Source organism: Garra rufa, chromosome 17 (assembly GCF_049309525.1).
Source record: "Garra rufa chromosome 17, GarRuf1.0, whole genome shotgun sequence".
Lineage (NCBI taxonomy): Eukaryota > Metazoa > Chordata > Actinopteri > Cypriniformes > Cyprinidae > Garra > Garra rufa.
The window spans coordinates 36,891,551-36,909,581 of NC_133377.1; the positions used below are offsets into that span (position 1 = coordinate 36,891,551).

At 43.3% G+C, this 18,031-nt stretch overlaps 1 protein-coding gene across 1 annotated transcript in view; it reads left to right on the forward strand.

The window, feature by feature from the left end:
- Positions 1–18,031, forward strand: part of cdk12 (cyclin dependent kinase 12) — a 38,710-nt gene continuing 20,679 nt past the window's right edge. Inside the window, exons 1-3 of the mRNA XM_073822372.1 lie at positions 1–1,848; positions 8,433–9,110; positions 17,566–17,766. Of these exons, the coding sequence (XP_073678473.1) occupies positions 779–1,848; positions 8,433–9,110; positions 17,566–17,766 (1,949 nt within the window). The 5' untranslated portion in view covers positions 1–778. The remainder of the gene's footprint in view (positions 1,849–8,432; positions 9,111–17,565; positions 17,767–18,031) is intronic.

The window sequence follows — 18,031 nt, forward strand, 5'->3', positions numbered from 1 at the left end:
CATAATTTTGGCTGTAATGGATGAAGTGAATTCTCTCTGAAACAAGGGCCGTGGAGGGTTTTATATCCACGAACATCGCCCAATTTCTAGGTCTGGTTTCTTCCCAGAGCCGCTTAAGTGAACTGGAATCAATTTTAACACATAAATATGTGATCATTTCCGATGAATATGAAACTACAGAGAGTTTACACTGAACATTAAAGCGAATATGTGAACAAGAAGCAAGCGGGTCAAGTTTTATTTTCAGTTATGTGGGACAATATCCCTACAAAGCGAGCTTTACTGCTTCAAAGCTCAGCAACCGTGTGCAAGGAGAGCTAAACGCCTGTTTAGGCTGTGATATCGAACCAGGATAAACAATCTAAAACCAGGACAGCCTGTATTTTTTTGCTTCTTTCTTTTTGTCTTTCCGAGGGACGCTAGCTTAGCTAAAGCTAGCCGAGAGGAGCGAGCGCAATGCGCTGCTTGAGGCGCCCTGGAAACGACCAGTGATGCCATCGTGAAGGACATATCGTTAAAGAAATCTTTTTGTGTTGTTGTTATTGTTGGGGCTGTACTCTTGGATATATTTCGACGCGATTCAAAGAAGCCACGGGACCGGGGATGACTTGTGGATAACCTATGCGCATTAAAATTGCGTGCGCATCTTTGTTTTGCTTCACTCCGACTCTTCCGTCTGGCAAGATTTCACACTTTTACTCAACACCGAGCGATTTCTGCTGTTCATGTGCTGTCTTGACCACTTGGGTCCGCGTCTCCGGAGGACAGAGGTAACGTTATGCCTGGATCAGACCGCCTGCATGGGACCAAGAGGAAGGCTGACTCGCTTTACCACCATCAGCTGCAGGCGGCCGGCGGGGAAGGTCAGCCTTTGCAAGCAGGCTCTGGTAGGCATCCCACCAAGACGGCGAGCTCGTCCACTTCTTCCAAGCACAAACGAAACAAGTCCAAACACGAGGCCGAAACCGGCTCCGTGTGCGTTGCCGCCGCGCCTCCAGCAGTGGGCGCCATCAAGCCTCTGGTGGAGTACGACGACATCAGCTCCGACTCGGACACGTTCCTGGACTCCCCCGCCACCGGCAAACCGGTGGAGAGCAGAGACGCCGAGCGCCTAGAGCGGGCGGACTACGGTGAGGCAGAGGCGGAGGTTGCGAAAGAAAACAGAACTCATAAACACAAGCGCTCCCGGAAGAAGAATTCCAAAGACCCGAATCGGGTCAGGGAGTCTGCGGAGAGGCCAGAAGTTGCCGCCAGCGTTGGTGGAAAGAAGAGCAGTAAAGACCGGGACAGGGCGAGCAAAGAGGGCCGGAAAAAGGCTAAAGAGAAGTCTAGCTCGACTGCGTGCCTTGCATCCACATCCAGACACTCAGGTGAGTCAGGTAGCAAACGGTCCGGCGACGCTCTTTCATCAGGTGCGGCGCAGTCCGCTGTCAATCTAGGCAGCAGCGCCTCCTCCGCCTCTTCAACCATCAGCAAGGAAAGTGGCCGCTCGTCAAAATCTCGCAAAGACAAGCGCAGGAGCGAGGAGTATGAAGAGGACCGGACCCATCGGAAGGCCGCCAAAAGTCACAAGGCGAGCCCTAAAGGCAAGGGTCAGTCTAGGAGAAGCGGAGCGGACAGTCCTTCCGCTGCGGAACTCGAGAACAGCTATTCCTCCAAGCGCAGGGGTGCGAGTCCGAGTCCCTACAGGGAGCCTCCCAGGCGGAGCAGACAGAGGTCCGAGAGCCCCTATCGGAGGAGGAGGTCTTCAAGTCCCGAGAAGGATGGAAGTCCGTATGTGAGCAGGAAACACTCACCTGGCAGTCCTTACGGCAACCGACGCTCATCCAGTACCAGTCCAGTGTCCAGGTGAGTGAGAACACAAACACAGATCTGACAGGCCATGTGCATCAGTCACTCCAGAAGTTTTTGGATAGGTAGTAATGTTATTGCATTGATTGATTTTGAATTTGCAGATTGCATTCATGCATCTGCTAAATGCAACTTTTAGAATAAGGTCCAGCATCAAGTTTGTCAAAACTACCAAAGCAGTTATATGAATTTGGTTTAAATTGGTAGCAATATTTAGTAATGTTATGCACATCATATTGTTTCAAGTAATATGCTGACAGGTAAGTTGTAAGTCATTTTAGACTGCCGCTTAACTTCCCCCCTTTTCAAAGTTGTATCTTATTTTTGGAGTAGTTCTGACCAGTGTTTTAATATCAAACTGTTGTATTTGGGTTAGTTTTAACTTACGTTAGGCGGGAATCATACTGTTGATTAGTGTTTATGCAAATTATGATTTTAAGCATTGCACAAATTTCTATGCTATATTGAACTGATTTGTCTTTGCCAGAACATAATTGAATATTATTTTTATAGTAGATTAACATGTTTTATTTGTGTAACAAAATATAGGCCTTATTATCAGTGTACTAAAAAAATCATAGATAAGGCCTTAAAATACAGTATTGATAAGCTATCAGCACATTTCATTTAGCCAATGAGAATTTACAGCAGTGGTTCATGTTATTACTGTTATCTGTTTAAAGGAAAGAAGGTTTTATATTTATATTATAATATTCAGTCCTAATGGTTTTTATTTAAACATAAGTCTATGAAAACTCTGAATATTTTTTGGCATATTTGCTTATGGAAAGTTGCTGTTGCTCATCAACCAAGATTTTGCACTAACATCTACATGCTGTAATTCCTGTATTACAGGTCTATATTTAGCTGGGTTTCCCTCGCAAGCATTATTTTACTGCACCTACTACTGTCAGATCAGGTTCTGTGCATTTGCACTGTGGAAAATGTGGGGTTTTTAAAGTAAAGTGTTTAAAGGAAAGTTTTTTTTTTTTTTTTGAAGGTAAATGCATTTGACACATATCAGTGATATGCAAATATATCAATAGCAGTACAGTCAGTGCTTATTGGGTTTTCTGTTGTAGCATTAAATTGTTCACTGGTCACCTGAAGAAACTTTGCAGTTTTTATTATAGCAACTCATTGCCACTCAGGTGAGCAGCACTTGCCTGCAGTTGAAAGTAAATGGTAAGCAAGAAACACATTTTATTTGTACTATTTTTTTAAAATCAACCCATCAAGGGCACCACTCATAGGGCTGCACGATTAATCGTACGATGTTGTGAGGCGCGTTTAGTCAATGAAGCCGGTGCTTTGATTAGTAGTTAATCTCCATCACGTGCGTTCTTGAGCGCTATTTGGCATAGCTTGTCAGTGTTTTACGTCTCTGTGTATTAATTGCCGCTCCAGCTGAATGCACGTGATGGAGATTAACTACTAATCAAAGCACCGGCTTCATTGACTAAATGCGCCTCACAACATCGTGCGATTAATTGTGCAGCCCTAGCGCCACAAGAATTCCCAAAGTGGCAGCACATTTCATTAAGTAAAAGCTGTGCACAGACTTTGATGTATTTCATAGCACCTTAAAACTTTTTCTAAATTGCCGTTAAATTGTGTAAGTTTCATGATTTTTGTTAATTAGACATGCTTTTTGATAAACATTTTTTCATTTAACCATTAAAACAGAGTCTAGAAAAATAAAATGGAAAAAATGAAATTTGGAAAACAATACAATAAAATTTGTGAAAAAATAAAATGGATTTCATAGGGCCCAAAAGCCACAGTCGCACTAAATTTTGAGCATGCAAAATTTCTTTGGACAACCCATTGTGATATGATGTCAAACTCTGCAGTGTCTTTTCAAAAAATCAAATTCAACATAAATCTAAAATGTAAGAACATACTATCTGCTTTACTTTTCTGCAATGCTGCAGTCTTAATTTTTTCCTTTAATTCAGCTACAAAGTCACGCTGTGACGTAATCTTTTATTTCTCACGACAGGTCTGTCACTAACGATTATTTTGGTAATCGAGTAATCTGTTGATTATTTTGATGATTAATTGAATAATTCTAATAATTAGTTTGAGGTAATAAGCAAACAATAGCCTTTAAAATGACTTTAAATGCATATGTAATTGCAATGAGGCAATAATAATTAGTTCAAATTAGGGCTGTCCCAGACTATGAATTTTCATAGTCGAATCAGAATTTTCGAATCTTTCTATAGTCGACCGATAGTCGAATCATCTAGGCCTATGTGTGTGTGTGTGAATGGGGTGGGAGGGGCACGACACTATAGTCAGCAGGAGGGTAAAACTATTTTTATTTTATTTTACACACTGCACACAGCAACAACTTTTAATAAAGCGACCAAAACTGCCTGCCAACTGACAGACGAACTTATTTAGGTTTAAATAAAAACACCGAACGCGTCTTTTAGTTCTAAAAACGCGAGGCGCACAGCACTGCCTTTTTTGGTGACTTTTAATAAAAGAGCAGTGTGCTGCGTTTTTTTTTAATGTTGCTAAGCAACGACCAAAACAGCTGTCCTGTCAGTCAAATCAAAGGATTATAGCGCGAGCGCTCTAAAATCTTAGTTTTTCGCTGTTAAGTAAACTGTCATATTAGCAGAAACCCTAAATAATACAGCTCCGGGTTACCCACGATAGACACCAAAGGTTTCTCCTCCATTTCTTGCAGTCTCCAGACTTTTTAAGCAACGGTAAACTTTCGTCACCACAACAGAAGGCCCGCCTCTCCATTCATTCGATTGGACAATGGAAAAGAACGCGAATGACGTTGGGCGTTTTTCCGCTCAGAGTTGATTTTTTTTCAACTTCAGGCGCTCAGAGCGCTCCTGCAAAAACGCGAGGCGCAGCAGGCGGCGAAAACGCGAGGCGCCGGGGGCGCATAAACAGCGCGCAGAAAAGCTCACTGCCAACAGAAAACCATTCAAAAGAGGCGCCTCCAACTGCAAAAACGCGTTCGGTGTGATCGCGGCCTAATCCCTGCCGTCAAGATGGTCCTCATCTCGTCATGGATCAGGGAAAGTGAAAATTAAATCTGTCACAGGGGTGGTTGGATTTATTCACAAACACGTTAAAAATATTTATTGAACGCTTCTTTCTTTTCACTTTTGTTTTTACTGCATTATCATAATCAAAGGCTGTATATAACTTAATATAACCGTACAAAACCAGTAGTTCTGTGTGCAATTAGACATTGAGCACCCCCATATTGCCAAAATGGTATGATGCTCGTTTCACCCATGAAGATTCGACTGTGAGATCGGTGGTCAAATCAGGCTCCGCATATCGATGCATTGAATCTTCGACTATTCGGGGACAGCCCTAGTTCAAATAAAGTATCAAGAGCAAGTAATCGTATGGTTTTATTAAACAAAACTGTTAAAATACATGATGTATTATAAACCGAGCTAATGTACATTACGCATTATAACAAATCATTGTAGAGGCGATTGTTTTTAAACTTTACTCTGCGATCTAATCATTGGGTAATTTAACATTAACACTAAATAACATTTAATTCAAATGTCTACTTAATCTTTAATATTTGGCCTTTATGACAAAAATGCTGCTACGCCACTGTAATTTCTTGAATATGTGGACATCAAAATGTGTAAACTCAGAGCAAGGGAGTTTGAGACGCTCCACATATGTAAATGAAAACAGTTTGTTTTAATTCTCGTCCGTGGAAATTGCCTCTTCCAGGATTTTGCCGGTTACTTGACACGAGCAAAATGCAATCAAGAATTTTTTAGAATCGAGTGCTCAAATTAAATTGAGGAATCGTGATTGCACCAGATTAGACTGAACTTGAACTTCAGATCACAGCGATAAAAGAAGAAACACAGAATAAAAAGTAGTGTGAACGCCACTTAAAACCCTGTTTTTGCAAAGAAGAGCAGCTTAACTAGCATGTTCAAGGCCCAGAAAGGTAGTAAGGACATTGTTAAAATAGTCATGTGACATCAGTGGTTCAACCATAATGTTATGAAGATACAAGAAAACTTTTCAACACCAACATCTCAATCTAATCAACAACCGATGCGTAAAACTATATCCTGCGCTATATTTTTCTTTTTTTGATTATCCATTATTCTTGAATGTATGTCATGATCAGTGTTGGGAGTAACGCATTACAAGTAACGCAAGTTCCGTGATAATATGTGACCCTGGACCACAAAACCAGTCATAAGGTTAAATTATACAAAACTGAGATGTATACATCACATAAAAGCTCAATAAATAAGCTTTCTATTGATATATGGTTAGGATAGGACAATATTTGGCCGAGATACATCTATTTGAAAATACTGAGAAAATCACCTTTAAAGTTCTCCAAATTACGTTCTTAACAATGCATATTACTAATCAAAAATTACATTTTAATATATTTATAGTAGGAATTTTACAAAAAATCTTCATGGAACATGATCTTTACTTAATTTCCTAATGATTTTTGGCATAAAAGAAAAATCAATAATTTTGACCCATACAATGTATTTTTGGCTATTGCTACAAATATACCCCAGCGACTTAAGACTGGTTTTGTGGTCCAGGGTCACATATTACTTTTACCAAGTAACTAGTAAAGTAACGCATTACTTTTTAATTGACGAGAAAATATCTCAGTTACTTTTTCACAAAGTAACGGCAGTTACTTTTCCCCCCATTTATTGATTAAAAGTTCTCCTGTCCCCATGTTGAGACAAAATTCTGAGTAATGTGTTACTTTAGTTCTAGAATAAATGTGAACATGCATTAATTCATTTCACTCACTGAAAAACCAAATACGGTATTCCTCAAAGTGAACAAAAACAGTGAAATTCAACTCAGAATACTGCGATAATTAAATGTTAAATAATACAAATATACTTTATGTATTTAATCCCATTTCATTAACTGATCTCTTTGCTGCCGACCTTCGATGATCCAATTCATCCATACTAATGAGCAAAAATTACTCAAGATAATCTAACATTTGTCTAACATTTCCTATTTTTATTTATAGTTGACATTTTTCCTTCTGCGGTCTACTGTACAGATGTGAATTTACTTTCCTCTAAGCCTGAGGTTTTTGGTGTGAAAAGGCTTTTACATTTGCCAAAAATAGAACTTTTTATATTAAAAACAAACAAACGAGCCCTGCCCTGATTTAAAAAGTTACACAAAAGTAATGTAACGCATTACTTTCCATAAAGTAATTAGTTACTTTTTATAGGGAGTAACTCAATATTGTAATGCATTACTTTTAAAAGTAACTTTCCCCAACACTGGTCACGATATAGAAGAAAAGATCTGATGCTGCTTCAGTTTCTTTGTGACTTCAAGGAAAACCTTTTGTAATTAAAGGTCCCATATTGTCAAAATCGAAATTTCCTGGCTTTTTTCATGATAACTGAGGTCTAGGGGCTATGTAACTACCATATGAGTTTCAAAACAGTCAATACACAGTAAACTGCACACAGCCTGCTTAAAGTAGCTGTTCATTTTCACGAGCCGCTGTGACTTCCGTAAAAATGTGACGTCCGATCTACTCAGTCACCGCCTTCAGTCACCAACCACCGTCCCACCCTCCTTTTGTCAAACCCCCAGAGAGCATCATGTCCATTCCATTGCTAAGCAACAACAACACGGAAACAAGCCGAGAAAACCCTGTTCAGTCGATAGATGTCGAAACTACATCATTGTGCAGGCTTCCAAACAACGTTAACATAAGAGACCACTGGCACGTCAACTTCAGCCTCTTTCACACAGTGATTCCGGTAAATACACACATAATGTGTCCCAAGATTTGTTCCAGAATGGTTTAATTTGGTTCATTCACAGTTGTTTTCCGGAATCTGTGCGTGCTTTACACACAACCCATAAAGATGTGTGACATTTGGATGTGAGACGTTATGCGACGTGTACGTTTCACTAAACTTAAACTAACCTGATGAACAATCTGTGCATCAGCGCTGATAGTGAGGAGCTGCCTGATCGCTGCTTCATTCCACTTTGCACACATTTTTTGTCGTGAAGAGTCGCAGGGTAACGTGCATCATCACTACAACACTGCCTTCATGGTTCTGGCTTTTGTTCACACAGCACACAGCGCTCGTTCCCGTAATTTTCCAGAATCAGCGCGTATTGTGAAAGGGGCTTTACTAAAGCAACAGTTATGTAGCTTACTGCATTCGGTGTTTGAAAAAGAAAGAAACATTAATGATCATTCTGAAATATCCTGTTGAGTATCAGCAGTTAAGGCTCTCTCTATGGCTCTGGGCTCGGCTAAAGCATACATGACCGTAGTTACCTGTGGTTGGCCTGGCTGTGCGTCACTCAGAAAACAACAGGCCAATCAGAAGAGAGGCTCTGTTTTTGACAGAGCTCCTAAAAAAGGAGCTGTAAAAATATATTGAGATGGATTTTGGCACTTATACCGCAAATATATATTCTTAAGGACATTAACAGCTAAAATAAGCCTCCAGAAATGTGTACAATATGGGACCTTTAATGCTTTAAATGAGATGCTTACATGTTTTGACTGATTCTCTTTTTTTTCTTCTCCCTAGGCCTTCTCTTCGTTCCCGGAGCCGTTCTCCTCACTACTCCTCCTCCTCTCGCCGCTCCTCTTCCCATTCTCGCACTAAGAAACATTCTTTATATTCCGGAGGAGCCAGCGCAGGCTCCTCCCACAGCAGTCGACCAGGCAGCCGTTCGCCTTCGTCTTCACGTTTGCCGATCACCTCCAGCCTCGGGGCCGAGCTGACACGAAGAAAGAAGGAACGTCAGGCGGCTGCTGCCAAAAACTCCCCCTCCCTTCGGCCCAACACGTCCAGTGCGGCAAATACACCAGTGAAAATCACGGAGGTGCCGCCACTAGAGACAGCCCCACCCCCTGAGCCTCAAAGACCACCCTCCCCACCTCCGAACACTGTTACGGCAGAGGAGCCTGCTGTGGTTCCTCAGCCACCTCTCCCCTTATCCAGTCCACCTCCACTGCCTCTCTCATCTCCTCCACCTCTCCCAGCGCACTCTCCTCCTCCTCCTCTTCCTCTCTCATCCCCTCCACCTCTTCCTCTAAACAGCCCTCCACCTGCTCCTCCACCCTCTGCACCTGCTACCCCTGTTTCTTCTCGTACAAAAAGCCCCAAACAGAAACCTTCGCAAAGTCCCGCGCACCTGATTAAGACGTCTACACTTCCGCCTCTTCCCCTTCCACCAGTTCTACTGGGAGACTGCAGAGACAGGTGAGTCTTGATCAGACGCACTTCATTAGGTTTTAAAGTCAACTTAAAGGGATAGTTTACCCAAAAATGAAAATTCTGTCATTATTCACCCTCATATCGCTCTAAATTCGTAAGACCTTTGTTCATCTTCTAAACACAAATTAAGATATTTTTGATGAAATCCGAGAGTTTCTGACCCTGCATAGAGTGCAACGCAACTGAGATATTCAAGGCCCAGAAAGGAAATAAGGACATCGAGAAGATAGTCCATGAATTTACGTTTAGAACAACAATGCTATGAAGATACTAGAATACTTTTTGTGCAAAAAACACAAAAAGAATTACTTTATTCAACAATTTCTTCTCTTCTGCGTCAGTCTTTAAAGCATGTTCACGAGAGTACCAAGACATGCGTGTACTTAATGAACGGATAAATGTGTCAGTTGTGTTGCTGTCTATGCAGAGTCAGAAAGCTCTCAGATTTGATTAAAAAAAAAAAAAATCTTAATTTGTGTTCTGAATATGGTCAAACAAAGGTCGACATGACCCAAGTTATTAATATCGGATATATAAATTTGTTTGGCTGAACTGTCCCTTTAAATGGAGTCACCCTACCTATTTTCTAAATGCATTTTTTAGATCTTATTGTGACTGATTTGTCCGTGCACGTGTTTTTAAAAAATGTTAAAAATTGTTTTGACTTTGTACTGTTAACCAAAAGAAGAAGTCTCACCTCAATATTCAGTTATGCATGGCTTCTCCAGTCATTTAGTGCGCTTAAACTTAAGCTTATTTAACTCTTTTTTTTAGGGTTATTATTATTAACTAAAGTTCTTAAAACATATGTGACCCTGGACCACAAAGCCAGATGTAATGGTCAAGTTTTTGAAATTAAGATTTATACATCATCTGAAAACTAGGAAAGTCAGGATAGGACAATATTTGGCCGAGATACAACTATTTGAAAATCTGGAATCTGAGGATGCAAAAAAATCGTAATATTGTTCTAAATGTAAATTCGTAACAATGCAAATTACTAATAAAAAAGTGAGTTTTGATATATTTAAGGTAGGAAATTTACAAAATATTTTCAGGGAACATGATCTTTACTTACTTATTGGCATAAAAAAAAATCTGTCAATTTGACCCATACAGTGTATGTTTGGCTTCTATACTTGTGCTACTTAAGACTACTTACTTGTTGTCCAGGGTAACATGCATTTGTAATGTTTTAAATAATGCTGCAGTAAAGAAAACTAGGTATACCAAGAAAGGAAGAAACAAGATATTAATAAAAAAAATAATAATACAAATAGAAAACCCATAAAACAATTCTTTAAAATTAACAAAAATCAGATTTGAAAAATATAAATAAAAGCTAAATTCAATTAAAGTTCAAATTAAAGTTATAATAGTTTATAATAATACTAAAACAACTTGATGCCACAAAATCAAACTTAGCTTAGCATAGCCTAATGCATTTGCATTCACATACTTGCATTCAGTATGCTTTGGGTTTTGTTTAGTGTACACAGAATACTAATAGTCAATTATTTTTTTAACGGTGTAAACTAGAGATAACCGTAGCGATACCAAAATCTTACGATACGACAATATTGCGATATTTAAACAAAAAAAGACAAATCTAGACTTTGGGGAAATATTTTTTTTTACATTTTAAAGTTACATTTGTCACAAACGGGACGACCAAGAGTGAGGATCCAAATGCAAGGCTTTATTAAGCAGATCGTAGTCAGACAGACAGGGTCGAAAACACCAGCAAACATGAACAGCGAAGACAATCCAATAGCGTAATCCAATAAACAAGCGTGGGTCAAAATCCAGGTGGGCAGTCCAAATGAAACAATGAAATGAAAACAAGAAACTAGAAAACTAAGACTAAGACTGGGAAAACAAAAACAGAACTATGGCTAGGGAACAACAAGGAGACTAGGAAACCTGAGAGCAATGGAAAACGCTTGGAAGAGTCCGCTGGAGCAAAACAATACTTCGCGATGTGTGTGTGTGATGAGCTGGCTTTTATGTCTGATAAACAGGAAGTAACCATAGAGGCAGCAGAGGGAGCAGCAACAGTCAGTGGGGGTAAGGGCTCCCTCTGCTGGCCTGGCGTGACATAGCCCCCCCCCAAGGAGCGGCTTCCAGACGCTCCAAAAAACAACAGGAGGAAACAGTCCAGGGGAGCGGTGGGGGGGCCAGGAGACTGAGGCAGAACAGGTTGGGCAAAGGCCCTCCAGAGCAGGGCAGGAGATTCAGGAGCCCTCCAGGGCAGGGCTGGAGGCAGAGCAGTCCTTTGAGGTGGAGCAAGAGTCTTAGGAGCCCTCCAGGGCGGAGCAGGAGGCTTAGCGACCCTCCGGGGCAGAGCAGGAAGCGTAGAAGCCCTCCAGGGCGGAGCCGAAGGCGGAGCAAGGGGTTTAGTAACCCTCCAGGGCGGAGCAGGAGGCGGAGCGGCCCTCCAGGGCAGAGCAGGAGGCGCTGGAGCCCTCCAGGGCGGAGCAGGAGGCGGAGGAACCCTCCAGGGCGGAGCAGGAGGCGCAGGAGCCCTCCAGGGCGGAGCAGGAGGCACAGGAGCCCTCCAGGGCGAATCAGGAGGCGCAGGAGCCCTCCAGGGCGGAACAGGAGGCGCAGGAGCCCTCCAGGGCGGAACAGGAGGCGCAGGGGCCCTCCAGGGCGGAACAGGAGGCGTAGAAGCCCTCCAGGGCGGAACAGGAGGCCGCATTATGGACTGGGACCTGGGGAGAACAGAGATAGAGGAGGCAGACAGAGCAAGGAGAGAAGTAGAGAGCTCATGGGAGAACGTGGCCTCCATAGCCGTGACCAGGCAGACGAGAACTTCAGGAACGACTTTCGTGGCAGTTCCTGGGCAGACAGAGACTTCTGGAACGGCCCCAGACGCCAAGACAGAGATGACAGGGAACCTAGGCGGTGCAGGCAGAGCAGGGAGTCTTGGCGGGGCAGACAGAGCAAGGGACCTTGGCGGAGCAGACAGAGCAAGGGACCTTGGCGGAGCAGACAGAGCAAGGAGTCTTGGCGGAACAGGCAGAGCAAGGAACCTTGGCGGAGCAGGTAGAGCAAGGAGTCCTGGCGGAGCAGATATAGCAGGGAACCCTGGCGGTGCTGGCAGAGCAGGGAGCACTGGCGGTGCTGGCAGAGCAGGGAGCACAGGCGATGCGGGCAGAGCGTGAAGCCTTGGCGGAGCGGGCAGAGCGTGAAGCCTTGGCGGAGCGGGCAGAGCGTGAAGCCTTGGCGGAGCGGGCAGAGCGTGAAGCCTTGGCGGAGCGGGCAGAGCGTGAAGCCTTGGCGGAGCGGGCAGAGCGTGAAGCCTTGGCGGAGCGGGCAGAGCGTGAAGCCTTGGCGGAGCGGGCAGAGCGTGAAGCCTTGGCGGAGCGGGCAGGGCGTGAAGCCTTGGCGGAGCGGGCAGAGCGTGAAGCCTTGGCGGAGCGGGCAGAGCGTGAAGTTCCGCTATGTACGCCACCTCCGAAAGAGGTATAGGCGCAGCGGACATGCCTGTAGATGAGGTCTCCAGAACAAACTTGTGGGCAGACTCATGGGCAGAAGAGGGCACTGGGGCGCAGTGTACAGCCCACACACTCAAAATGGCGATTGCCATAGCAGGTAGCGCAGTTGGCAGAGGAATGCCCTCCGGGTCAGTGGGCGTGAGGCTTGGGAGCGTTGGCTCTGCGTGACGTGGGAGCGTTGGCTCTGCATGGCTTGGGAGCGTTGGCTCTGCATGGCTTGGGAGCATTGGCTGTGCATGGCTTGGGAGCGTTGGCTCTGCATGGCTTGGGAGTGAAGGCTCTGCGTGGCTTGGGAGCGAAGGCTCTGGCAGATCAGACGAAACATGTCCCGGCTCTGGATGTTCGGGCGAGACGTGACTTGGCCTGGAAGGAACTGCTGTGACTTGATTGGGCGTGACAGGAATAGCAGTGACTTGACTTGGGATGACAGGAACAGCTGTGACTTGGCTTGGCGTGAGAGGAACAACTGTAACTTGACTCGGCGTAACAGGAGCAGCTGTGACTTGACTTGGCGTGACAGGAGCAGCTGTGACTTGACTTGGCGTGACAGGAGCAGCTGTGACTTGACTCGGCGTGACAGGAGCAGCTGTGACTTGACTTGGCGTGACAGGAGCAGCTGTGACTTGACTTGGCGTGACAGGAGCAGCTGTGACTTGACTTGGCGTGACAGGAGCAGCTGTGACTTGATTTGGCGTGACAGGAGCAGCTGTGACTTGATTTGGCGTGACAGGAGCAGCTGTGACTTGACATGGCTTTGAGGGAGTGGTTGTGACTTGAGTTGGCTCTGCTGGGACAGCGGCGGCTGGACATGATTCAGGAGGTACTGCTGTGTCTTGATGTGACGCTGTAAGCGCTGTGGTAACTTGCTTATCTTCTGGAAGTGTTGGGGTGTTTTGCCTTGACTCAGGATGTGCTGCTTGACTTGGCTCAGGAAGTGCTGCTTGACTTGGCTCAGGAGGAACAACTGCTGTAACTTGACTTGACTTGACAGGAGCATTAGCTGTAACTTGACTTGACCTTGCAGAGACAGCAGCCATGATGTGACTTGACTTGACAAGAACAGGAGCTGTGTCGTGACTTGACTGTACCGGAGCAGCAGACATGGCGTTAACAGGCGATGGTTTGGTTGACGTGGCGTTAGCAGATGCTGGCTCAGCTGATGTGGTGTTAGCAGGCGCTGGCTTGGCTGATGTGGCGTGAGCAGGCGCTGGCTTGGCTGACGTAGCATTAGCAGGCGTTGGCATCAGGATTATGGCTTGACGTGGGTCTGGCGTGGCGGCCATCTTGGGTGCAGGCTCTGGCGTGGCGGCCATCTTGGGTGCAGGCTCTGGCATGGCGGCCATCTTGGGTGCAGGCTCTGGCGAGGCGGCCATCTTGTGTGGTAGCTCTGGTGTGGCGGCCATCTTTGCAGCGGGCTCTGGCGTGGCGGCCATCTTTGCAGCAGGCTCTGGCGTGGCGGCCATCTTTGCAGCAGGCTCTGGCGTGGCGGCCATCTTGACCAGGAACTCAGGAACGGGAGCCATCTTGTGAACGGGCTTTGGGACGGTGGCCTTCTTGTGAACAGACTCGGGAAGGGCGGCCATCTTGGGAATTGGCTCAGGAACAGCAGCCATCTTGTGATCAGGTTCGGGGATGGCGGCCATCTTGTGAGCGGGGTCTGGAAGAGCAGCCATCTTGTGAACAGGATCTGGATGGGCGGCCATTTTGTGAACGGGTCTTGGGATGGCAGCCATCTTGTGAAGGGGCTCTGGGCTGGCAGACAACTGGTGCTGTGGCTCTGGGCTTGCAAACATCTTGTACTGTGGTTCTGGGCTAGCAGACATCTTGTGCTGAGGCTCGGGGCTAGCAGACATCTTGTGCTGTGGCTCAGAGTTAGCAGACATCTTGTGCTGAGGCTTTAAGCTGGCAGACATCTTGTGCTGTAGCTCCTCTAAAACACCCAAAGTGAACGGAGAGCCAAACAACTGCAGTGCTAAATAAATGTATTGCTGGAGGGTCCAGCCAGGCTGGTGTAGTGGCATCAGGGAACCAAATGGCTCGGAAAGTCCACCACGAAAAAATATTATTAAACAGGCCTCATCCATTGAAGTAGCCTTTGCCAGTGTAATAAAATCCAAAATGTACTCCTCAATGGGACGCTCACCTTGACGGAGACGGATAATCTGGGTGGCTGGGTTCATGGTGAACTGCTGGTGGATAAAGCCGCTGGATCCGGGTGTGGCGAAGTATTCTGTCACAAACGGGACGACCAAGAGTGAGGATCCAAATGCAAGGCTTTATTAAGCAGATCGTAGTCAGACAGACAGGGTCGAAAACACCAGCAAACATGAACAGCGAAGACAATCCAATAGCGTAATCCAATAAACAAGCGTGGGTCAAAATCCAGGTGGGCAGTCCAAATGAAACAATGAAATGAAAACAAGAAACTAGAAAACTAAGACTAAGACTGGGAAAACAAAAACAGAACTATGGCTAGGGAACAACAAGGAGACTAGGAAACCTGAGAGCAATGGAAAACGCTTGGAAGAGTCCGCTGGAGCAAAACAATACTTCGCGATGTGTGTGTGTGATGAGCTGGCTTTTATGTCTGATAAACAGGAAGTAACCATAGAGGCAGCAGAGGGAGCAGCAACAGTCAGTGGGGGTAAGGGCTCCCTCTGCTGGCCTGGCGTGACAACATTATTCTATCTAATGCACTTTGAGAGTTCAAAATGAAGAGCTCCAACCCATGTTTTTAACTAAGAAAACTTCAGTCAGATAAAAAGTTAGTGAGTTGACGTGTACCTGAACTTTAAAGGGGACTCAACCCTCTTTTTATTTGTGGTATACTGTCTCAGTCTAAATTACATTCCCACTGGTGTTTTAGGAAGCTAAGCAAATTAGAATATAATGATAATAACAATAACAACAATTAATAAAATAAATGAAAATTAATATTTCATTGGTATAATATTTTTGCTTTACACTACAGTAGGGAATTTACTTCTTTCCTAATTTCTGCATATTTTAAATTTGGACTGCAGTAATGTTACCCATTTAAAACTGCTAGCTGTCAGAAATTCATACTGTGTTTTTAAGCTTTTATTTTGACGGAAACTTCAGTAGAGCTTTTATTTTGACGGAAAATAAAGCATAACTGGTGGCTGTTGCATTCTGAAACGTGTGCTAAACTCACAGCATATGCATTAAACGGGTTCACTCCATTCACTGTGAACTGAGCCATTCTCAGACACAGAAAACGAGCTGATCGCCTGAACAAAGTGTGCACCTCGCTTTGAAACTTGCAGCAAAAACAGAATTGCTGAAGGGATTAAGCCATATTGTGCTTTCAGTTTTAGTTCGTTTGACAGATACAGTGCCAAAGCATAATGACCCAAAACACAACTTTAAAGACCTTTTATGTTAAATTAAGAAGTTTAAACATTTCCAAAGCCACACGTTTTGCCCAGAAGACCTATCATTTTATATCGTCATGTGACCAATGATATTGAGACAGCCACAATATTGATAATGTCATTACATCCCTAGTTTAAACGAATTTTGTCACTCATATTACAATTTTTTTTTTCCTGTGTTTTACTTGGTGTGTTTGAGTTGCCTTTAAAATTAATAACTCTTGCTTTTAATATTTGGTTGTCTAATGCAACAACATACATTTTTAACTCTGTACAGTGGCACAAGTATTTAGACAGTTAAAGTAGTCTGTAACTTTTTTGTTTAAAATTCACTAAATTTATCTAAACGAGTACATGAATTCATATTTTTTCTATGGATTCAAGTTTTTCACTTATCCTGAATCACTACGGTACTGCTATATTAAGGTTTTTTATATTTAGACAATTTTAGACTGTTTCTCGGAGGAACCACAGTGGAGTAGCCCATTACTTGCGTGATTTGTGATAGACATAACAGAGAGAAGTTCTGTTTATTAACTTCTATATAAAGCTATAGTAGTCTTGTTCATTGTCTCCATTTGTGCATGTAGGCTCTTGGTCAAATGATCAAACTGAATATGCTTGGACATTTACATATTTATCCTAGATGCGTGTAGGCATGGTTTGGGCTGGAATGACTAAGCTGAGAATAAGCTGTTATTTCCTGGTGGTGTCTGTTTGGACTAAATGCAAATAGCTTTGTTGACAAAAGCTGTTGTCATTACCTACACCCACCATTACGCATTAACTATTCACTGTTAGTGTGCATAGCCTATTACTTCCATTTACAGTTTGTGTTATTAAAATGCAGGAGCATTTGCATTTTTTGAACCAGTGGTTATTTATTGCTATTTATACCTGTGCAAACTGTATTTAAAATTATTTATACATAGCGTAAATAACAACTTGGCGTTACCATCTTTTAATGTAAATACTCATTGCTGTAATTTGACATTTCTCTGCCAAAAAACACGCATGGTGGAATGTGACACTAAATAGTACTTATCCATGCATAGTGCACCACGATGAATTTGGCTTTTCTACAGTTTCCCATGTCTCTACCTATTGGCGTCTAGATTTGCTCAAATCCCTAATACTTGTATGAGTTAAAAATACAGTTTTATGTCATGTGCGTGTTTGTTCATGATCTTGCAGTCTAAGAGACCCAATTCTGGTGAATTCTGGTCCAAGAAGAGGCTAAATGTGTAGTTACTATGTTGAAGAGAAATAAAGAAATATCCAGTTCAGTAGATGAAAATAATTTTCTTCCATTTACTTAGTGTTATTCCACATTTTTTTCCACATTCATTTCTCAATTCCTGATTTACTTTTAGTTTGAGCTGTATGCCACAAAAAAAAATCAGTTTTGCCTTTAGAATGAATGCTAACTGTAATTTGCTCCATTATATTAATTGCAGGTAGTAACAATAGACAACACTATTGTTTTGACAGGTTTTGTGCAGTTGGCTGACAGTTTTTTTCATATATATATATTTGTTCTTTCAGTCCAAAGAAGAGCAGTCTTTCCCAGAAGGCATCACGAAAGGACAGGGAGAAGGAGAAAGAAAAGGAAAAAGAAGTCAGGCCACGCCTTCTCAGTGAATTGCCCCTCCCTCCAGTACTTTCTGGAGGAGACCCCTCCCCTCCACAGTCCCCCGCTCGAGTATCCCCACCGCTTCTGCAAACAACCTTCAAGAAGAGACCAAAGTAAGTGCCACTGCGTTCGTTATCCAGGACATCAGTGACATTAACATTCATCTACACTAACGTTCAACAGTTTTGAGGATTTTATGTTTTTGAAGGAAGTTTCTTATGCTCACTAAGACTGCATTTATTTGATAATACAATAATATTGAAAAGTATGATTGCAATTAATTAAAAAAAAAATCTGTTTGTAAATGTACAGGGTTTCTGTGGGTCTTAAAGGATTAGTTCACTTCCAGTAGAAAAATTTACAGATAATTTACTCCCC